Genomic DNA, 24,334 nt, shown 5'->3' with positions numbered 1-24,334 from the left:
GGGGAGGGCTCACTGGCAGAGCATGCAAATGAAGCCACCTAGTAAACCAGGCCTTGGCTCCCTGTGTGTAAGGAAATATAATCAAATGAACTCACACACAAAGCAAGGAAGAGAAACCCACCCTGGCATTCCCAATCAAGCAAGTAGCACTTGTCTTTTAGACATGAGTACTTATTCTAAGTATGTTTAGTGACTCAAATGTTCACACTGAGATGTTAGCAATCTTGATGCAGGCATGTTTTGGAGAGCCTGTTGAGACCAACGGCCTGAGTGGTCTCTAGATCTTACAAGTTATCTTACTTTGTTGTGGGACACAGGGGTTCAGGCTGGCCTTAAACTCCTGATCCTCCCGACTCCATCTCCCAAATACTGAAATTAGGAGCACGTGCCTGGTTTGTGCTTTATAGCATCCTGTTCTACACCACAGAATTATTCACTGTATTATAACTATTGCCTTTCTTGTTTGTCTCCTGTGTAGAATAATCTCCATGAGGGGAGAATCATCTCTTATCCTCGTAGTCTCGTGGTCAAGCAGAAATCAAGCATACACTTCAAAGTAAAAATCACTGTATGCTAAGCGACAAAGAAAAAGGAGCCAGTTGATGTGAAGTAACTATGGGCAAGGACACCAGCAACTGGAGAGATTCAATACATTAAATACAGAGTCCTGAAGAACGCGGATACTCAAGAGTAGAAAGAAGAGAATGATGGACAGCACAAAATGGGGCAAGAAGCCGGGCGGTGGTGGCGCACGCCTTTAATTCCAGCACTCGGGAGGCAGAGGTACGTGGATCTCTGTGAGTTCGAGGCCAGCCTTGTCTACAGAGCAAGATCCAGGAAAGGCGCAAAGCTGCACAGAGAAACCCTGTCTCGAAAAACCAAAAAAAAAAAGGGGGGCAAGAAACAGAAGAAAAACGAGACACACTGTATCTAAAAATGAAGCGAAGCAACCAAGTTTACCAACACTTGGGCAGCCGTCACACTGCTTCTGTCCATGGGAACTTGGGAACTTGAGACATGATGGCCCTGCAGGGATTTCCTTCTAGACGTATGTGCCTAAGCCCTTTAGAACCTCAACTGCTACCTTACACGTTTATGTTGGTAGTATGAACGGCGCTATTCTCATCAGTTTTCTTGATTCCTGACCTGCAAAAACTGTCACTCGAGTTACTTTTATCTCCTGGTTTGAATTTGGTATTATTATCCTTATACATCAAGCAGCCGATACCAGTGGTAAGGATGTATTTCTGTGTCTGCAAACTTGGGTTTCTGTTTTGGTGGCAGGGTCTTACCATGCAGCCCCAGCTCCTCAAACCCCTCCCGCCTCATTCTTGAGTTGCTAGGATTACAGGCACGCTTTTGTTTGCTGACTGACATTACAGACCGTAGATAATCTCTGAGGATTGCTGCTGATTGGTCAATAAATAAAACACTGATTGGCCAGTGGCTAGGCAGGAAGTATAGGCGGGACAAGGAGGAGGAGAATAAAGCTGGGAAGTGGAAGGCTGAGTCAGAGACACTGCCAGCCGCCATGATGACAAACAGCATGTGAAGATGCCGGTAAGCCACGAGCCACGTGGCAAGGTATAGATTTATAGAAATGGATTAATTTAAGCTGTAAGAACAGTTAGCAAGAAGACTGCCATGGCCATACAGTTTGTAACCAATATAAGTCTCTGTGTTTACTTGGTCGGGTCTGAGTGGCTGTGGGACTGGCGGGTGAGAGAGATTTGTCCTGACTGTGGGCCAGGCAGGAAAACTCTAGCTACAGAGGATAGTTAGCAGCTCCCCTCAGACTTTTACCTCCTCTTGTTCCTCTTCATCGTACTCCTCTTGCTCTGCGTCATCGTCATCGTCGTCACCATCACCATCTTTGTTTTTCTCTTTGCTCCCTTCCTTCTCTTCATTTTCTTCATCCGATCTCTCACCGTCCCCTCGCTGTTCTAATTCCTGGTGAAGTGAGATCCATTAATTCCCATGGGAATGTAACACACCCAGCAGCCCAAAGAGAAGAGTTATGGATCATTTTAGGTCAATGAACATGCCCACCAGCCTCCCACCTCGGAAACTGAGTGTGCTCAGGGACAGGTCAGCCACCATGCTGTCACGGCCCTGCCATTCTTCACCTTTGTTCCTTTATCACTGGGCCTTGCTAACCTGGGGTTAGAGTTCTAATCCACAATGCTTTCCTGTCATGATTCCTATCCTCCCTCCTCCTAAAATGTGTACATGATTTAGCTTATCCCCTTCCCATCCCTTTGTCTTTCATTACTTCCCATGCCCAAGAATTTCTCTTCAGGATAGATACATCTGGAAGGCTGTGAAAGGGGGGTTAAAACACACGTCACTGAAGACACCAGCCGTTACGAGCAATTCTAGAAATAATTCTAGCAATTCTAGAACTCCAACAGAAATGGAGTTGGGAGGCCTGGACTGCCAGATGGTTCTTGAAAAGTCACCAAGCTGCCACCTCGCAATTCTAACTTTATAAATGCCTCAGTACCGCCGCTTTTTCACCCGACGAAGGTGACCCACTTTTACCACCGTCGCTATCAGGTCACTAAGGTGGACGACCCTCACTTTACATAAGGGACAGAATTTCACAGGGTTCCTGTGAGACGGCCCAATAATCATTTTGCATCATAATTAAGGCTTCACAAGAGCTAATTTCTGATAGGTCTTAACACAGTAATTAGAAGAGTAATTAATAAATTGATGTGTAGGACACCGCATTGCTAAGACTTCGTCGATTATCCACGAACAGAAGACATATTTTACATCCAGAGAAACTACAACTTAGCTCTTCTTTAACTCCCTAAATACTTACTTTAAAATTTCTTTTAATTCCAATTTGAAATGAAGAAAGGCAAAGAAAAGACCACACTGAACAGACCCAATTTAAATGAATTAATTTTGAATGTCTATGTGTGTGTGAATGCACGTGGGCATATTAATGTGCTCATGTGTGTGGACATGCCTGTGGAGACTGGAAACTGACATTGGATATCTTCCTCAGTCGCACCCCATTTAATTGACTGAAACAGGTTCTGGCTAGTTGTGCCAGCCCTCTGCTTGCCTTAGGGCTCCCTTCTCTGTCTCGCAGGCGCTGGGATCACAGGTAGCTGCCGGGCCCACCCGGCTTGCACGTGCATGCCTGGAGCTCCAGTCATGCCTGCGTAGGAAATGCTTTATCTACCGAGCCATCTCTCAAGCTCATAACTCTCCATTTTAAAATAAATTTCAAGCTATCTTGCCGGCAGTTCTCTTCACTCAGGCAGAACAAATTAAAACCAAGACGACCACACTCACAGGATAGTTTACCCTGATAACAAACCTCGTGTTGCCTTGGCAGTTATTACAATGATATCAAGTGTACAAAAATTCCAAGTGAACAAAATTTTCACCAACCTTTTGAAACATCTGAGAAACATACATACACATATGATGCTATACTAATATTAATTAATATATGGTATTGTCTCTTTCCTATTTTAACTAGATCATAAGTAACAAAGCCTACAGCTAAATTCAATCATAATGGAGGTGGAACGGTCTATTTATTTTACTTTGTGAAAAGTATATTCTGTTATCTGAAAAAAAAAAAAGCCACTAATTATTTTACAATTAGAAACAAAATTGTTTTATAAAAACAAAAACAAACCTGTATTTTTGAAAGTACAGCATCATTCAATGTGCTGTAAGGACCAGAGAATCTGTATTTCCATTGCTGCCAAATCAAACAGCTTTAAGCAAAGAGCCTCATCTTTATCTTTATCACATACACCCAAGTCAAACCCATGAAGCATTTCAGCGAACTGAGTTAGAAGAGGTATCTGACTTTTACTATGGTCAAGGACACATACTGAGTCATTACGTCATTTTTTTTCAACAAGCTAACAGCTCCCACTTAGTAGCCTCCGTTTTCTCTTCTGTGAGATTTTATTACTTAGGCTTACTCTACAGGTTTAAGGAGAAAAGGACCGTTATAACATAGACCTCTTGAAAACAGTTAAGATGCAGACCCAGAACAGGTCTTCTAGCTCAGACACCATGTATGCAAGGAGCCTCCCTGGTGTGATGCAGAAATAAGGCGTGTGTCTCACTTTGCTGCCACAGGATTGCGTGTAAGACTCGTGAACCTCATGCTGCTTGCTACCTCCATCCAGAGATGCTGTAATAATAAAATGTGATGCTGCTTTTGTTGGTGACAACCAGAAACAACCATTGCTCTGTTACAACTGTAAACACACTAAGATCTCTCTGTTTAGAATGTTCTGGAAAAGGTGGTAAATGTAAGCAACAAGGAAGCAGTTTGTCCTGAGGAGAAACCACAGCCAAAAAGCACTGCAGCACTTTACGTGCATCTTACAGAACTCCAAACGTTACGGGCAGGCAGAGTTTGTGGTCCATAAATTCCACCTCATTTAACCTGACAGTCATTACTATTCCGTCATTGATCTTCCAGATTTTATATTTTAGACATATTATCATCCAGCTCAACTACTGTACAAAACTAAAACAGTAAAACTAGCAGCTTTCCACCCAGTAGATGTGCCAAAGAGGTCGGCAGGAGCATACGTGAAACCGCTGATTTTCTCCTGTAAGGAGTAAGACAACTACCTGTCTGCTACGTACATGCTCTTCAGGACAGAGCGTTCATAAAGAGCTCATCAAATTGCCTGGCCTGTACAAGTCCTCAGTAAGTGTCGCTGTAATTACCATCATCATCAATGCAAATACAAGGGAGTACACGGTATATGGAGATCAATGCGGTGATCATCAACTGTTTATACGATACATAAAATAATTGGCCCAACAGCTCTTCTTCTAAAAACTACTCTACTCGTGTGAAAGGACATACTTATTATAAAGTCACAGCATTACTTATAATAGCAAAACATTAGAAGAAACAGTATTCTTCAGTAGAGGATTAACGAAGTTATTAAATAACTATGGTTCATTCTAACAGGGTTGCCAAAGAAGGAATGAGGGAGCTCTGTACAGTTGGCTATGGAACCATGTTCATGACATTTTACTAAGTAATAAAATAGAAATGCAGAAGTGTGACACATTATTTTTGTTACTAAAAGGGGGAACTCAGGCTAGGTACTTGGTTCAGCATTTAAGAGCCCTGTCACTCTAGCAGAGGACCCAGGTTTCATAACTCCGGTCCCAGGGGATCTTAACCCTGCTTCTGATGTCCACAGACACCAGGCACTCGTGTGATGCATGTATGTATATGTGTGTGTATATATATATATATATATATATATACATGCAGCCAAAACACTCAGACACACAAAGTATTTCTGAAAGGATATGTAAGAAATGCATACTTTTGGAGTTAACAACAAAGAATAAACAGTATGGGCAAGAATGAGAGAACATATTTTTAAGATACTAACCTAAATTTTGTTTACTTTACTTAATGCTAGAAAAATAAGTTCCACAGAATACCAGCTTTGCCTCAATAGAGTCTACTCTATCTACTGCAAAGCACTGCGGGGAGGGGGCAGAACATGTACATCGACTAAGGGAGAAAGAGGACGTTTCTCAAGAATTCCATTTAATTATGCCAGTGGTTCATGGATCTCTCCCTCCCCCATGCCCCACTCGAATACAAGGGGGAGCTAAGGACACAGGAAAAGGAAGGCCTGGGGTTGTGGGCGGTACTTAAAAAGGAAGAAGAAAAGAAAAGGCAGCCCAGGAGAGGCGGCAAGACAAGGGCCCATGTGTGCTCCACCACAGAGGGGCTCGCTCCTCCACACCTAACTTAAGCGCTGGCCTCTCCTCTGCCAACTCCCCATTATTAAAAAGAAAAGGCTGAAAGGTAAAGGAAGAAGTATGGCCTTTTATGGAGAGCCACTGGTAGCAAAAGTCCATGGAGTATATACAGCAGTGACAACTAGAGTTCAGAAGGTCAACTTATCAGAACTAAGGGTTCTGTTAGAGGAAACCATCACGCAAGGCGTTATGGGATTACTGCCTTTTGAATGAACTGGTTGTCTCTAGTTGTAAACTTCTTGGGCAATAACAGCCATGATTCTCCCCATTTACCCTGCCATCTCCACGTTATGTGTACATGTAATCTCACAATTGCATCTCATTCTTGGGCACGACTTTCCCTATACATTTGGAGTAATTGGATAACTGTCCCCAGCTGTGTTTATTTTTATTAACATAAATCTGGCCAGGGCCATTCTCCAGACAAAAGTATTTCAGCAAAGAAACATTTTTCCAAGGACAAAACTGCATATAGATAAACATTAGCTCATCACACCCACAGATAGAGAAAAAGAACCACTAACAATTAAATCCTAAACTCCTTACCTTCACCCTGGGTTATTTACATAACACTCTAATTTAAGAGATTTACTGCTCACATTCCTGGGATGATGTTTTAGCCATTTGCTAGTTACTGAGTTAAGGTAGTTACTTCCCACTGACCCAAAGAGATTGTCAAGGCCAGGCAGGTGACAGGTGCCAAGCTTCTTCCTTGTGCAAATTAAGTTTTAGTTCCTCCTCAGCCAGGTGCTGTTCCCAGATTCCCTAATTGATCTTAGCCTTTAGTTGACCCTACCAGAGAACTCCCCTTTAGTCACTCCCCTTTTGGGTTGTAATTGGAAGCTGACATTTATTGCTTTATGTGTGGATCCTTATCACCTCTCTCTATGACCCTGAAAACTTCAAGCCTCGCATTGCTTTACCAAAGAATTACTGTGTGGGTCTATATACTGGTTCTCCGAGAGCACTGGGAGGATTGATGGAGAAGAACAAAGATGAGGACGGAGATGGAAAGAACTAGATAGAGATGGGAGAACAGCAGAAGGGACTGAGAACAGGAGGGACTGAAAGGAGCTAACTATGAGAACATAAAAGAAACTGTGTGGATAGACTTGACTTAGAAGAATAAAGTGAATAGACTAAAGAACTCAGTGTGCTTAAGATTCATTTTATATCCCTCAGATTAGAATCCTTAGTCATTGTGCATCTGTTCTGGACTCTGATAGAAGTCTCCTCAAGGCAGGCACTTGGGGGAGTTTGGTAGCCTTTGATATTTTTCCAGTTCATGTTTGTAATTATAACCTTACCTCAATTTTTTTCAACACATCTGCAGAATTAGTGAGTGAAGGACCTCTGTCTGCAGCTTTGGCCGTTTTGGATTTCGGATCCGCTGCAACGAAACAACCAGCTGTTAACCGATATTCCAGAGGAACAGCTGGGTCCCCGAGCTCTCCCCCTACCAGGCACCTATGTTATTTCGTAAATTAAGCTCCTCCCACAAAATCACCGCACCTCACCGAGCTGGAAACAAATATAATCACTTCACACGATACTTTTAACGACTACAACCAGGTATATGTTAACCAAGTACTGAAACATCAGTCTCACAATTAATATCATTAGAGAGAAAATCTGCTATAAGGTGATGTCAGACTGAAGTGCCAGAATAACAAGTAGAGGTCCTGCCAGGGCTTCTCCATCACGCCTCAGGGGAGTCCACGTAACCGAGCCAGCACCTAGCAGCTGTGAAGTGAACAGAGCTTGTGCTCGATGGGCACGAGACCTGTCTTCACAGGGAAGATCAAAATGCTTTACTTGCCACCTCACATACGCGAAAGGAAATGTTTCAACAGCTTTAGGACCTGTAATTGGTTTACTCAAAGCAAAATATTTCATTTTCGGGTTATTCTAAAACAGCAGGGAATAGAGGATTATTTCATATAAGAATCTGCCAGTACCAACAAGTTTTTATAAACTATAAATTTTTTTTTCATGATGAAGAGGAATGATCACAGTTCTTTGGCGAAATCAAACAACTGTCAATGAGATTAATTCAAGAAAATAGAAGGTTCAAAAACGTCAATAGCAACCAAGCTCCAGTAAAATAATGCAAATGCCAGACATTATTCAGGAAAAAGATTCTACAATACTGAGGATAACTTCAGGCTGACTTCTGCATTGACAGAGTTTCAGCAGTAATCGTTTCCACCCTGGACAACAGTCGAGTTGGTCAACGTACCTTTTTTGCGCTTTTTCCTTGGCATTATCTCTCTTGGAAGTCTTCTCCAGTCTGTGTGTACAAAAGAAAGAGTAGAAAAGTCTTAGTGTCCTTGGTGGCTCTGGACCTAATTCAGAACACCATGGCAGCTGCTCATGCAAAGACTGCAGCATCTCTTAGTGTCTGATTGTACAGCCTGGAACCCAACAAACACAGAGAGAATGCGCAGTGTCTCCTGCAAAGAAAGAGAGCTCATCAAACTGCAATAAAAGAGAAATGTTGCAATACAGTGTCATGGAAAGAAGTCTTCTGGAAATTCCTTATGGATGTCAAGATCAGGATGACAACTGTTTCTGTTAAATATTATTTGGCTACTTTGTATTTTGTAAGTTGTCTGTTGCTATATATTATGTAACAATGTTTTTCAAAAGTTAAGGGATGTAATCAAACCCAATATATATAACATAAAATAATTTCAATAATTATTTGAAAAATTTCAATTAAAAATATTAGTAGTTGTGAATATGTAAATTCTCTCCAATAAATGACTTTCAGTTGCACTAACTAAACAATTCCTTGAATTATTTACTTTCTTTTAATTTGTGGAGGGTTCTAGGAATTGAACTTGGGGTCTCATAGGGCCTCATATATGCTAGGCAAGCATTCTAAAATCCTTGCCCCCATTTTTAGTTTTTAATAATACAGATAATATAAAACTGAAACTATGTAAATACAGATTGAAAGGGGCCAGAGGGATGGCTCGGTGGTAAGAGCACTTCCTGTTTTTCCAGAGGACCTGAGTTTAGTCTCCAGCTCCCATGTTAGGGGGCTACAGCCATATGTAACCCCAGCTCCAGGAGATCTGATGCCCTCTTCTGGCCTCCTAAGGCACCTATACACATGTGGTGTAAACACACACACATACACATGTGCACACAACACAAACACATAAATTAAAAAATTTAAAATATTCAAAAAAGATTTAAAGATATTGGCTGGTAATAAAGGAATGCCAGTGTTCTTTGTGCAAACGTTCATCATTTTACCCGCAGTGATAAATTTTGCTTTGAATATATTTTAGTTTCAAAGTACTGAGATCACGAGAAAGCATGTAAAAAGAATGACTTGGGAGAGGGCCGCACCCTCATCCCACAGCATAAGATCAACCAGGAAGAGCAGGCACTCCACCCTGGGAAGGTGATGATGGAGCTGATGACGTCCGCCCATCTTCCGAAGGGCCGTTCCTATGACCATGGCTGTCAGAGACTCAAAAGGAGGACAGCCTGACGGACAGCTCCGCTTTCAAGAGACCTGATGGCTATTCCGTTTCTGTTTACAAAATAAACTGGTTGAATGATGCTTCCTCTAAAGCCGTCCTGTCGATTGTAATACTTCTGAATGCTAACACAAGCTGTTGGGTATGTTTCTATTAAAACAGTATGTGAGCAGCTAAAACTTACTGCCTATGTCTCCTCGAATAACAGAAAAGACTCACGAGCTTGATTAAAATATCCTTCAAGTTGGGCATTTACTTTCTCCTTAGAAAGTCTCAAATCCAGGGTTGGGGATGCACCTCAGTTGATAAGAGTATTCGCATACCACGGAGAAACCCTAAATTCAACATCCAGCACCACATAGGACTGGGTGTGATAAAGCAGGCCAGTGGGGGACACAGAAGGGTCAAAGGTCAGCCTAGGATACACAAGACCCTGTCAACAAAACAGAGCAAAAGCCTAAAATCTAAAAGAATGGCCTGGTGTAGCAGAGCACTACAGTCAGAGCACTCAGGAAGCTGAGGCAGGAGGATCAGGAGTTCTAGGCTGTCATGGACTATATACAGTAAATGGTGTCTCAACAAACAAACAAAAAGAAAACTCTAAAAATCAATCAGGAACATACATGTGTGTGTGTGTGTGTGTGTGTGTGTGTGTGTGTGTATACTACATATATAGCATATATTTTATACGTATAACATACACACTATCTCTCCTCTCTCTCTCTCTCTCTCTCTCTCTCTCTCTCTCTCTCTATATATATATATATATATATATATATATATACACAACTACAAAACACACTTTTAGACTTTTTTTTTGAGACAGGGTTTCTCTGTGTAGTTTTGGTGCCTTTCCTGGAACTCACTTTGTAGACCAGGCTGGCCTGGAACTCACGGAGATCCACCTGCCTCTGCCTCCTGAGTGCTGGGATCAAAGGCGTGAGCTGCCACCGCCCAGCCCAAGACATTCTTGTTACAGTATAAAAATCTTTTCTTAGTTTCTAAATGATTTTCATTACTAATTAATTACAGGAAGGAAAAGAAGACTCTACTTTCCTATAGTTTAAACAAAGAAAACACCTAAGAGCCTAATATATTTTTTGTGGTATGTGACGGAGAAGGTGGTCTTTAAGAAGCACTTTAAGGGGCTGGAGAGATGGCTCAGAGGTTCAGAGCACTTGCTTCCCATCAAAAGTTCAGTTTCAAGCCACAGCAGGGAGCTCACAACCACCCATGAGCTCCAGTGACACCAGCTCCAGGGGATCTCACTCCTGGTCTCCATGGTACCCTCACAAACATGGCCTAGACACACATGAACACATACATAAATAAAACTAAGATGAAGCTTTTTAAAAAGTATTTTAACATGGCCTGTTTTACAGTACCTGGTATCCATTCTTCTTTGTCTATCTTCATATATCTTTTACTATACCTTTCAATATCATCTAGGGGGGAAAAAGAAAAAAAGCACTCATCAGAAACATAAGAACACAAGCCATTCTTTAAAATAACTTAATCCCTAGATAACGTCTTTTATTCTCATATATTTCCTACATTTGTGTACAACGTATGTAATGGAACCACCGTTGACCAGCTCAGTTGGAGTAACACGGTTTCAAATACGGCAAGCGCAAGGGTGGGCTAACAGAAACATCAGCCTTGAACCTGTCTCAGAATGAGACAGCCCGCCTAGCCTGTGAGGACATCACAAAGGTTCAGAGTCAGGAAGCCACCTCCACACCAAGGTAGAGAGATCTACTCAGGGTTTTCTATGTTCTTGTGCAACTAGCCTCCAGTCTCCGATCTTTTAACTCAGTCTAACTGTGGTATATCAATACCTTAGTGGAACGGAGGGCTGATGGCTCACCTCTAGCAGTTCATATACACATAATCAGTTTGTGAGGTTCCTCAACGGGCAACTTTTCACAACTGGGAAGAAGAACAGAGGTAGGGAAGCTGAGTGTGGTGAGAGGTTACCTGTTTGGGGAATACAGTGTGTCAGCTGTAAGCCTTCTACAAACCACTGAAAGCTCTACAGATGTGGTGATGCGCGCAGGCTACACACAGATAGCACCTGAACGCGCCAGGATCAGCAGAGCCACGGCTGTGTCTTGCTTCTAGTTTGTCAGCTTTGCCAGGCAACCCTGATAAAACCCTTGCCCTTTCCACAAGCAACACAACTTGGAAAACAGAACCAAAGCACAGACATCTGAAAGCACGGCTCACCGTGAAAGGGGCTCAGATAGCAATCGAATGACTCGTCATGACATACTGCTACACCCATAGATCAGTGCCTCACTCCGCCACCATCAGAGAGGCTCTTCTTGAAGTCAATATATTAGCAGAGACCCATAACTGGACAATGTACAAATGGGAGAGACACACACACACACACACACACACACACACACACACACACACACACACACAGTGGAGCACTCAGTCCTGAATGGGATGTCTTTGGCAAACTCCTCCCCTCAGTCTCAAATAAAGATAAGGAAGAGGAGGCAGGACAATTGGAAGAACCAGAGGTGACGGATGACTCCAAGCAAACAGTGTCTTCCAGACAGAACAGGGCTGATGTACATACGGACTCACAGAGACTGAGGCTGCACACACAAGGTCTACACAGGTTCAAGACACATGGGGTTCCAGGCCCAAGAGTGGGAAGTGGACAGAGGATCCTGCCCTAACCAAGAAAATGTTTGCAATTGCTACCCACTGGCCAAGGGAGAAGTCAGTTTTCTCCTGTGGAGTCTCACTAGGTGTATCAACCACACTCCAAGGCAGGCCCATGCCCAGGAGTAGTTCACCAAAACAAAATGGACTCATTGGTACTTTTGTGTGCTTACAGTTTGGTTTTAACATTTCGGTCTTAGTGATCTTTCATCTGTTTGTTATGATTTTTCTTTTTGTGTCTTTGTGGGAGTTTTTTGTTTGTTTGTTTCTTGTCTTTTTTGTTTTGTTTTGGTTTGGTTTCTTGGTTGTGGAGGGGATTTGAGAGGGAGAAAGAGAAAGAACAAACTGGGGAAGGTAGAGAGGTAGGGAGGAGCTGGGAGGAGTTGGGGAAGAAGAAAACAATCAAAATATATCGTATAAAAATTTAATCTAAACAATCCAATTAAAAAATGGGGTACAGATCTAAACAGAAGTCTCAGTAGAAGAATCTCAAATGGTGAGATACATTTAAAGAAATGTTCAACATCCTTAGCCATCAGGGGAAATGCAAATTAACACAACTTTGAGATACCATCTTACACCAGTCAGAATGGCTAAGATCAAAAGCACTGATATTGGAGAGGATGTAGAGTAAGGGGAACACTCCTCAATCACTGGTGGGAGTGCAAACTTGTATAGCCACTTTGGAAATTGGTATGGTAGTTTCTCAGGAAATTGGGAATCAATCTACCTCAAGACCCAGCTGTACCACTCTTGAGTATATACCCAAAGGATGCTCAATCATACCACAAGCACATTACCCAACTATGTTCATAGCAGCTTTATTCATAATAGCCAGAATCTGGAAACAACCTAGATGCCCCTCAACCAAAAAATGGATAAAGAAAATGTGGTACATTTATTTACACAATGGAGTATTACTCAGCAGTTAAAAACAATGACATCAGGAAATCTGAAGGCAAATCATCCTGAGTGAAGTAACCCAGACCCAGAAAGACAAACATGGTATGTACTCATTCATAAACGGATATTAGCTATACAGTAAAGGATAACCATGCTACAATCTACAGCCCCAGAGAAGCTAGGTAGCAATGAGGGCCTAAGCAGGGATGGGGACTCATAGATTTCCCTAGGAAGGGGAAATAGAAGAGATCTCCTGGGTAGAATTGGGGCAAGTGGGGATCTGGTTCAGGAGTAGATGAAGTAGGGGAGTACCGAAAGAGATGTCTTGATATGGGGGGCATTTTGGGGTCTGGCAGAAACTTAGTGCAAGGGAAACTCCCACAAATCTACAATGAGACCCCAGCTAAGACTCCTAGCAGTAATGGATATGTAGCCTGAACTGGCCATCTCCTGTAATCAGATTAGTGACTACTCTAACTGTCATCAGAGAGCCTTTATCCAGTAACTGATGGAAACAGATGCAGAGTCCACAGCCAAGCACTGGGCCGAGCTCCGGGAGTCCAGTTGAAGAGAGGTAGGAAAAAGTTTATGAGCCGGGGGGGGGGGGGGGGGGGGGGGGGGGGGGGGGGGGGGGGTGGGGGGGGGTGGGGGGGGGGGTGTCAAGGTCATTACAAGAGAACCCACAGAAACAACCAACCTGGGCTCATAGGAGCTCACTGACTCTGTGTGACAACTGTGCAGCGTGGTCCCGTCTCATGACTTCAGAATTCAAACACATATTTTAATGAGTTTAAATGTATTGCTTGTGGTTCTTTTCTCATGTTTACATCATCTAAATGATTCCAGATGGATTTCTGATAGATTCTGCAAAATCATCACCTGTATTTTTAGCTCTTATACTTCCATAATTAAAATTCAGTATTTAAAAAAAAAATACTTCATGAGGCCGGGGACGCTTAGGGGTACGACACTTGCCCAGCATATGCAAGACCCAGAGTTTGTTCTTTAGTTTGTAAAACCTGAGACAAGTAAATGAATAAAATAAAATAAAAAACTGGCAGCCAGGCGGTGGTGGTGCATGCCTTTAATCCCAACACTCGGGAGGCAGAGGCAGGTGGATCTCTGAGTTTGAGGCCAGCCTGGGCTACAAAGTGAGTTCCAGGACAGCAAGGACTATTGCACAAAGAATCCTGTCTCAAAAAACCAACAAAATAAAACAAAACAAAACTTTGATGACTCACACTTTTGCTGAATAGGAATGGCTTGTCTCCTGTTTTTCTTTTTTTTTTTTTACATAAAATGACAAGCATGAGTGACCAGTAATTTTTAAAATTCTATATAATCTACTTCTGTTTGCACACTGTCTCTGTCTTTGGTTTGGCTTCAGTATTTCTCCATTTACAAATCATAGAGGATAAATTTCAGTGCATAAATATCAAAAATAAAAAAACATGGTCACATGTATTTTAGCAAACAAGGTATCAAATTACTATAAATTTTCTGATGATATCCTTCTCAAAGATTTACTGCATAAGGAAGGCATACTTTCTTTTTAATTCCTAAGAATTAAATTTGTATATTCATTGATTTTTATATCTGAGATAATCCACCCAAGGTCTTGTTATCTGGGGACTCAGTCACTTTGATCATACACTTTGCCTACCATCAGGGGGTAAGGAGCTTCCACCCCTCTGTGCATTTATTTATTTATTTATTTATTTATTCTGATTCATGACTAATTATTGTAAAACATCTTCCTCTGTAACTTTTCTTCCTTTGGCATTTTACAAGGAGAAAGCAAAATTTTGAATTCTAAATGTTATTCAATGAGTGTTAAAATAAAAAGATGAAAGTTTCTGCAAACATTTCATATTTTCTTAAAAACTGATGTAAGTCAGATATGGTGGTGCATATCTTTAATTCCAGAACTTGGAAGGAAGAGGTAGGTAGAGTTCTGTGGTTTGAGGCCATCTTGGTCAACACAGTAAGTTCCAAGGATATCAGAGATACATAGCGAGACCCTATTTCAAACAAACAAACATAACAAAATGCACAAAAATAATCTCTGATGTAATAGTTTGGTTGACATAAAAGGAAAACTAGCCGGGCAGCGATGGCGCACGCCTTTAATCCCAGCACTTGGGAGGCAGAGCCAGGCGGATCTCTGTGAGTTCCAGGCCAGCCTGGTCTACAAAGTGAGTTCCAGGAAAGGCGCAAAACTACAGAGAGAAACCCTGTCTTGAAAAACCAAAAAAAAAAAAAAAAAGGAAAACTAAGAGATGCATGCTGTGGGATAATCCTGTACACTGTGTAAATTACGCTGTGATTGGCCAATAGCTGACTGGCCAATAGCTGGACAGTATAAGGTTACGCTGGAAAACCAGACTTGGGCACTGGGAAGAAGGGCAGAGTCAGAGGAGACACAGAGAGGAAACAGGGGGTGCAAGATGAAAGAGAGGTAACGCCATGTGGCAGGATGTAGATAACAGAAATGGGTTAACTTAAATTATAAGAGATAAATAGTAATAAACCTGAGCTATTGGCTGAGCATTTATAATTAATATTAAGTCTCCACATCGGCTATTTGGGAACTGGTGGGTGGGAAAGAAAAGTCTGTCTACAGATGCACAGTATGCTGTATGACTCATGCCTTTGTCCAGCATGCCTATGTCACACGTCAGTTATCAACGACAGTACCACAGTGTTGGTACACAGAGTTAGGTACTATCTGTGGTTCAGGCATCCTTTGTGGGTATGTCCTGGAACATATTACCCATGAATAGAGAGAGGAGGCTGCTGTGCTGTGTGTGTTCCTACACATACATATGAATGCATGCACCTTATTTAAAACTATTTGAACCACAGTGCTTTTTAAAACATACATCAGGAAAGAGGAACGGATAGGACGATGTGAAGAGTTTCTACTTCTATCAGTTTGGAAAATCCTATATATAAGAATTTTCATATGAGATTAAGCAAGTAAGCACATATCTTTTTATATTTTATTACATAGTTACTAAGGACAAAGTACTCCCTTGATCCTGATTCAAACCATTTACTCCCACAGACTAATAACCAGTTCCTAATGACTGTGGTGGTTTGAGTGATAGGCCCACGTGTTTGAAGGCTCGGTCTCCAGTTAGTGGAACTCTGCAAAGGATGAGGAGTTGTGGCCTAGCTGGAGGAGGAGGTGTATCACTGGGGGTGGGCTCTGAGGTTTCAAAAGCCCACTCCAGCTCTCCCTCTGCCTGCAACTTTCAGATCAGATGTGAGCTCTCAGCTACTACTCCAGCACCATGTCTGCCTGCCACCATACTGATCATGACCTAACTCTCTGAATCTGTAAGCAAACCCCCAAAATTAAATGTTTTCTCATAAAAGTTGCCTTGCTCCTGGTGTGTCTCCTCACAGCAATAGAATAGTAACTAAAACAATGACCCTACCTAAAACACTCACGTAACTGCTTGAATGAGCTGATACTTTTCAGTTAGACATGCATTTTAATAAACACATTCCATTAGCTCAACAAGTCTCCTATCTAAAGAAAAATCAGATTTTAATAGGATTAAAGTATACCATGTATGGTTGATTTTTAAAATAAAAATAGGTATTTATTAGTTCTTTTTAAAAATATATAAAATTTTATTTTATTTTTAAAACCAGACAAAAATATGCAACAGAATCAAGAAAGTAAAAAAAAAACCTCTATTATTGAGGTAAAATTAATCAAACCATTATATACGCTCAAACAGATAAGTCATCAAGATTAAACCTGTTCAACATGCTTGTTATAAACACATGTAATAACATCATCTATACACTTCCTTTTTTTTTTTTTTTTTTTGGTTTTTCGAGACAGGGTTTCTCTGTGTAGCTTTGCGCCTTTCCTGGGACTCACTTGGTAGCCCAGGCTGGCCTCGAACTCACAGAGATGCGCCTGGCTCTGCCTCCCGAGTGCTGGGATTAAAGGCGTGCACCACCACTGCCCAGCATCCTTTTTGACGCAGCCAATGTATGTCTCTTAGAAAGAAAAAAAAAGAACAGCTTTAATACTAATGGCACGAGCCGATACTATACAAATTTCTCATGTTTTAATGATGCTGTTTTAAGAACTCAAAGATGATATTGATCTCTCTAACAATCAATACATTTTTATTGTACTTAAGAACTGCTCATGAGAGGCTCACTTCCTCTAAAACCACTTCTCCTTCCAGCCGGGGACGGCCAACCCTTCTCAAAGTGTAATTCTTCCTCTGCCTCAACATCAAGAATAAACACATACTTTATATTTTATGTCATCCGAATATAAGGAATAAACTGAAAATCAGGGTTTTTGATGTTTTTTAGCCTAAACTGTCAGCAATCAGGGCATCCAGTAAAAGGTTATGTATAGTGGCAATAATCACAGCATTGCATACCTAAGAAAAAAAAATGGAAAAAGCACTCTATTCATCAGCAGGAAATTAGTGATAATTAGTGTTTTATCCACATAATGGAATAACATAACCATAAGGTTATATCTTCTAAGACTACTAAGAATATTTTAAAAGACTAATATATTATTGCATTATAAAGGGAAGATACAAAGTATGAGTAAGCTTGCAAAGAGAAACTCATGGAAGAAAAAGATACAATAAAATATGAATGTTTGTCCTTTTGACATTTCTGATAAGTAATTTTCTCAAGCTGGTTGCATACCCTGCCTCATCTGTTAGCACCAAGCTGCCTCACGAAGAGCCCAATACACACCTTGTTTCTCTTCAGGGGTCTCAATAAAATAAGGCATTCGCTTCACTGTCTCCCTCAGCTCCTGCTTCAAGGCCAGCATGTAATCCTCATCTTCTCCTGTTTTCAGGGGCACTGGCTTGTAATCGGTGTCCTAGTTACATTAAGAGACAAAGTCTGTTTAAATAAATTGAGAATTTGGGTATTTCTTTTATCCACATTCTAGACAATGATGCTTTTATGGAAAGATTATGCCGCATGAGCACTCAACTTGACAATCAACTCAAAAGCTACTGATCTTCCAGACAGGTAAGGTTGCCCACTCCTGTAATCTCAGCGCTTGGGAGGCTATGGCTCCCAACTCAAAGCTTCCAACTCAGGGCCATCCTGGGGTATAGAGTGAGTTCCAGGACAGCACAGGCTGCAATGTAAAACTGTCTAAAAATTTTAAAGAAAATAAAATGATAAAGATGTTGAACTTCTATAATCTAACTTTTTAGCCCATTTCCTTCTTTACTCTCATTTTAGAGGTGGGAAAAAGATTCCACACATACAATATTTATATGCATGTGCTGTATGAATATATGATCATATGTGTATATTCATTAAGAAGTGGGCTCCCAGCATACATGGCAAAGATGCATATGGTTGGAGAGGGTACAGATACAGTATATTTCCAAAGGTGGGTTCTGAATCTACTTAGGCATTCAAAACTATTTCTTGAGCAACTACTGTGTACTAGGCAACAGAACTTACATCCTGAGGATGTAGGTAGGAGAAGGAAGGTACTACAGAGGGAGAGGGAGGAAGGAGAGATAAATCACACCAAGGATGTGTACAAAAGCCATAGGGAACATTATTTATAAGCTTGTGTATATGTGTGTGTGTGTGTGTGTGTGTGTGTGTGTGTGTGTGTGTGTGTGTTCATATATATAGCTTAAACAGAGTTACAGTATGCAGGATAATAATGCTCCCCACAAGAGCACTAGCCTAAAAAAATTCTAGTGTCATGTGTGGGTTGAGTCACTGGTCAGGGTGTCCAAGACACTCCCAAAACAATACAGGCTATAGTCACTGCCCCTCACTGCCTCCCACAGGGTATAGCCACTGCCCCTCAATGCCTCCCCCAGGCTATTGCCACTGCCCCTCACTGCCTCCCACAGGGTATAGCCACTGCCCCTCAATGCCTCCCACAGGGCATAGCCACTGCCCTTCACTGCCTCCCAGAGCTTTAAGACGCTAAAGACACCACCTGGAAGCCTCCTCCCTGTGGGTTTGCTCCTGTGGAGCTGGAGGGTGCTGTGGGAACTGCCAAAGGAGAAAAGCAGTCAGGAGTCCCACCCAGCTGTACAGTCTATGAGCAACAATGACTGACCCAGTGGCAGAGTATCCCCAATGGTGCAATGGCGGCACTTCTAACTTGGGGGTAGTCAATAACTGTCCACCTGGATGTAAGGCCCACTCAAAAGGAGATTCATCCCTGATACTGCAAACCCAGCCAGCTACTCACGGCTGAAGAGGTTCTAGACCCCAGGGAAAACCTACTACTACCAGCTCCCTAGACAAATACAATTCCTAACTGTATTCTAATTACAATTATCCTTATACCCACAGGTAAATGTAGCTCTCCTCACAGAAGCTCCTTTCTGCAGCCCACAGAGGTGCTTACAAAGACCCACAACTGGCCAAAATGTAGCGTAAGAGACGGTGGGGTGCCCTTTTGGTACATCAAGAACACAACCTCTACACCCAGCCTCAGAGGCCATCACAAAAGCGTGGAATGATGCAAGGGGCAGAAGAGCTGAACACCTGAAGTGAGACAGCGTCTTCTGCACACATAGAAGTCGATCCCTGAAATCACAAGTATGGCTGTCACAACAGATTTGCATAATGACAACAGCAGGTGACGTGCCCAGGTGGGTGGGGAATTCCAAAGCCCCGCCCCCGGCTCTAGATAAAGAGCTACAGTCAACCAATTGCTGCAGAGGGGAAAGGTTTTCTCCAAAAACAAGTTCCCCGCGACGTTGTCTAATGTCTCACATTCAGAGCCAACACATGTACACATGAGCAACACTAAATGGGCCCAGTAGGCTGCGTGTGGGGGTATACATGTTACATACACATTACTGCACATATAAAGTGTACATATGTAATAACAATAATTATAAAAGAGGTCGTGAGTTTGAAAGGGAGTGAGGAGAACATGAGAGGAGTTGGAGGAGTGAAAATGATTTAAGTACAGTATTCCTGCATAAAATTCTCAAAACATCCAAAATATATAATTTTTTTAAAAAAATATAATTTCTTTATGTGAGTGTCTAGAACAAGGATTCATCTGTCCAGGGTTCTCTACGGCCACAAGTCCTTCAACAAAGGACTTCTTCATCTGAAATAGGAACAGTGAATGCAGGGAATTAATTCAGAGGACCTTGTATCCATGATCAGCTTTGAGCAGCAGCATATACCCATCCGGAAATGTAAGCTACTGTTTTCAATTGAAACATCAGCCTTATGTCCATAAGTTTAGAAGCAATCCCTAATGTAGCAGAAATGTTTCTGTTCTGAAAAATTAACAAAATCCGAAGGGACTGAGCAATAAACTTGAATGAGACAGAAGTGGTATAAGGAGCAAAACTATTTTCTATAAATATAAAATATGAAGAAAATCACTGGGTACATCAGGGGACATCATAAAGCTACTTAAAATATTATTTTGGCAATCAGAATACATTAATAACATCAGTAGAAGACACAAGGATTTCAAATAATTCTTAGTTCACACAGTACTTGTTTGTAGAAAGGCATATATAGTTCTGTTCTCTGTATTTTAAGAAATCAGTCTGAAAACTCAGGCAGATTCTGAAAATAACCAGTTGTTTGAGAACAAGGTAGAGGCCACATGGTCTTTTATTCTTAGACATGAGGATATCTTGATAGAACCATGTATTCAAGCCCTAAACCCCGAAACCATGCAGAAATACATTATGAAAACTGAGCTGTCAGGAACTTACAGGGAACAGCGGTGGGGGCTTCAGCACAACATCAGGCAACTTATCCCCGCGGCTGAAGCCAACAGCCTCAATATTAAAGGTATAGGTAGAACGTCCTCTTCCTTTATTACCAGCCATCGGAACCGACTGCAGCAGGAGTGTGGACAATCCCTGGAAGACAGGGTTAAACGGTAAGACTTCCTGAATCACACACCAGAGAAAACAAGCATTTTAAAGCAAAATGTACAGCCTTTATATAGCGTGGTTGATTTAAAATACTTTTTGAACTGGGTTCAGGGATCTAGGCAGAAGAGTAAGCAGAAAGATTAGAAGAGCCCACGGGGATGGATGACTCCAAGGAAAAAGTGTTTTTCAGGCACAACAGGACTGATGAAAATATGAACTCAGAGAGACTGTAGCAGCACACACAGGGCCTGCACAGGTTCAAACTAGACAGAGTCCCAGCACGGAGAGAGGGAAGAAGACACAAGCTTCACTCGTAACAAAGAAACCAAGTAGATGGGGGGGTGGGGCACGCCTAACCAGGAACTCATTGAAACAATACATTTGATACAAGCTTGCAAAGGAAAAATTAGTTTTCTCCAATGGAGTCTCACTAGATACATTACCAACAAATACTCCTGGGCTCCATGTCCAGGAGTAGCTGGACAACACTAAATGAACTCAATGGTAATATTTTTTTTAAAGAATATTTGTTTCATATTGCTTTGTGGAATTTGTTTAACTGGTTTTTGCTTGCATATTTGGTTTCTGTTTTTGTGAAGGGTTTTGTGTGTGTGCTTCTTGTTTTTGTTTTCTTTAAAGAGAGAGAGAGAGCCAGGGCAGTGCGTCTTTAATCCCAGCACTTGGGAGGCAGAGTCAGGCAGATCCCTGTGAGTTCCAGGCCAGCCTGGTCTACAGAGTGAGATCTAAGACAGACAGGACTGCATAGTGAAACCCTGTCTCGAAAAAGAGAGAGAGAGAAAGAAAGGGCGTGGAGTTGGGTGTGTGGAGAGGATCTAGCAGGAGCTGGAGGAGAAGAAAGTGTCATTAGAATATATTGTATGAAAAAAATTTAATTAAAAAGAAATGTGATCAAGACAGTAAACTGTTAACATGCCATCACTATGTAGAGATGAAGATGAAAGGCACTCCTTCACCCAGGTCCTCAGGACAGAGCTGACTCTGTCTTCTTTGAGATGCTGCTTGAAATACTCAGCCAACTGACAGAATTCCCCCCCTCTCTATGGCTTGATAACTGGATCTCAGATAAAGAGGAGGAGGAGGAGGAGGAGGAGGAGGAGGAGGAGGAGGAGGAGGAGGAAGAGAAGGAGTGTGTGTGTGTGTGTGTGTGTGTGTGTGTGTGTGTGTGTGTGTGTGGTGCATTCTCCTAAGAAGGCATGTGTGGAGAAGGAGGTTGACATCACCACTGGACATCTCACTTAACTGCTTCTCTACCTTATTTGAAACAAGATCTCTCACAGAACCTGAGCTTGAGACTGGCTAGTCTATAAATTCCAATGATCTACTTTTCTCCATTCCCCAGCATTGAGGTGAGAGACATGTACCACTACCATGCAAAGGCCAGATTCTTAAACTGTGGGTTATGATCTTGTATGGGATTGTAGAACTGTGGGTGTCCAAAAAACTTGGCAATAATAAAAGGTTTCTGAATGAACAACCAAAAATTTATTAAAAATGCAATATGTAATAAGCCCTCGCCTGCAGGGGTATCACTGCAGCCTTGTTACTGAAGTGTGGCACAAGTCCTAATTAGTCTTAGAATTAAAACCTGGAGCCAGGTATTGGGGTGAATGCTGAAAGATCAGAGGAAACAAGCCACAGCCACTTCTCACCTCACCAACTCCTCAGCCAAAAGGGAAGATCCTGTCTCCATGAATCCTCAGACTGAACGCCGGAGTCCTCAGCCGAAAGGGCTTGCATTCCTGTCTCCTCCCGCCTTATATACCTTTCTCCACCCAGCCATATCATTTCCTGTCTCAACCTTCTTAGTGCTGGGATTAATGGCGAGTGCCTCCCAAATACAAGGAGCAAAGGCATGAGATGAGTGACAGGATTAAAGGTGTGTGCCACCACTGCCTGACCTCTGTGTTTAATCTAGTGGCGGCTCTGTCCTCTGGTCTTCAGGCAAATTCTGTTTGTTCGAGTACAAACAAACTATCACCACACTGAAGGAAAACCACACGCTGGGCATCCTGCAGGCCCTCCCACCACACAATGCAGGCAGTCACTGCCGGGGACACCTCAGCTCAGACTCAGAACTACTGTGTGTCATAAACTGCAGTGAGTCTTTTGCTTTTCTACTTCTATAAAGCCAAATACTTTCAATATTTTACAAAGACTTCTACTTTTTTCCAAGTCATCCTTCAGCATGCATCAAAAAACAGTAGATGGCATTGCTAAGAAGTTTGATTTTAAAAACTGCTATTTGAATGGCTGACTGACTCGAGTTTCATAAAAACTTGTTTAGCCGGGAGGTGGTGGCGAACACCTTTAATCCCAGCACTTGGAAGGCAGATCCAGGTGGATCTCTGTGAGTTCGAGGCCAGCCTGGTCTACAGAAAAAGTTCCAGGAAAGGTGCAAAGCTACACGGAAAAACCCTGTCTCAAAAAACAAAAAAAAAACAAAACAAAACAAAAAAAAAACCCCAAACAAACAAACAAACAAAAACCTTGTTTAATGGGTCTAGGCTTGCGATTAAGACAGAATTTCCAATAATTTCAGAAAAGGCTCTAAGACATTTCTGCCAGTTTGTTTTCCATGTGTAAAACAGTTCTTTAAGCACTGATTATAAAATTAAACTACGGGGAAAACTCTGAAAATCTCTGAAGATGCTTTATATCCTGCAATATCAAATACTCAGCAAAATTTAGTTCTTAATTTATAGTAAGTCATATTTGTTTCATTCTTAATGAATGGCAAAAATATACGTATGCCAAGTGTTTCAAAATGAATTTATGATTACCAGTAACTGTGTAATATGTATACATATGTTTACATACCTATATACCTGGGGTTGTTTGAATTTATGATTTCCAGTAAGTGTATAATATGTATACATATGTTTACACACCTCTACACCCAGGGTTGTGTAAAATTTCTCAGGTAAACAGGGGTCAATGAGTGGGAGAAGTTTAGGGGACCCTGCTCTACAGCATGAGAACTGGGGTGGCTCTTTCTGTGGAATTCCATGTTCAGCAGTGGTGACTATGAAAATGTATATTCCTGCCACTGTCTTACTGCTGATATAACAGTGACTAGCACTTAACCCGGAGTGCCGGGGGAGTGATTTGACCTCTTAACCACAGAAGAATGGAGGAACTTTCACTTCTGCCTGCCTAACGCAATCTCCTTTCTCACGATCACATGGGCAACAGTATCTCACACAGATGCCGACTTCAAACCAGGTCTCTTGTCAGGAGGCAAAGACTATTAATGTCAGTCCTGTTGTTTTTGTGATATTAATGATAAGGGAAGGCCTCCAAAAATAAACAAGGGACTAGCTACTTCTTTGTATAGTCTGATTATAATAGGATAACCTGGTCCAAAAGCCTGGAAATCTAAGCTTCCTTCCTCATGGGGCCAACATAAACACAATTTTCAACCCTAGCAGTCACTTTCTAAGGACTTGGGTAGCTGAGAAATCCAGAGCAATAGTTTCTGAACAGTGCCGTAGACAGCGGCCTCCTTTAGGTAACTGTTGAAACTGAAAACTGCGGGGTCCTACGAAGAAAAAG

The 24,334-nt window shown here is 41.8% G+C and overlaps 1 protein-coding gene across 1 annotated transcript in view; it reads right to left on the bottom strand.

Annotated features, from left to right (window-relative positions):
- Polr3g (RNA polymerase III subunit G) overlaps positions 1-24,334 on the bottom strand; it is a 35,086-nt gene that overhangs the window by 3,795 nt on the left and 6,957 nt on the right. Inside the window, exons 2-7 of the mRNA XM_052743668.1 lie at positions 20,597-20,746; positions 17,610-17,739; positions 10,664-10,723; positions 8,024-8,074; positions 7,092-7,174; positions 1,804-1,950 (exon numbers count right to left, since the gene is read on the bottom strand). Of these exons, the coding sequence (XP_052599628.1) occupies positions 1,804-1,950; positions 7,092-7,174; positions 8,024-8,074; positions 10,664-10,723; positions 17,610-17,739; positions 20,597-20,713 (588 nt within the window). The 5' untranslated portion in view covers positions 20,714-20,746. The remainder of the gene's footprint in view (positions 1-1,803; positions 1,951-7,091; positions 7,175-8,023; positions 8,075-10,663; positions 10,724-17,609; positions 17,740-20,596; positions 20,747-24,334) is intronic.

The sequence above is a fragment of the Peromyscus californicus genome, unplaced genomic scaffold (genome assembly GCF_007827085.1).
Source record: "Peromyscus californicus insignis strain IS unplaced genomic scaffold, ASM782708v3 Scaffold_18__1_contigs__length_77618521, whole genome shotgun sequence".
In the NCBI taxonomy this organism is placed as follows: Eukaryota; Metazoa; Chordata; class Mammalia; order Rodentia; family Cricetidae; genus Peromyscus; species Peromyscus californicus.
Note: the sequence above shows the minus strand (reverse complement) of the source record. Positions and strands in the feature narration are given on the sequence as shown.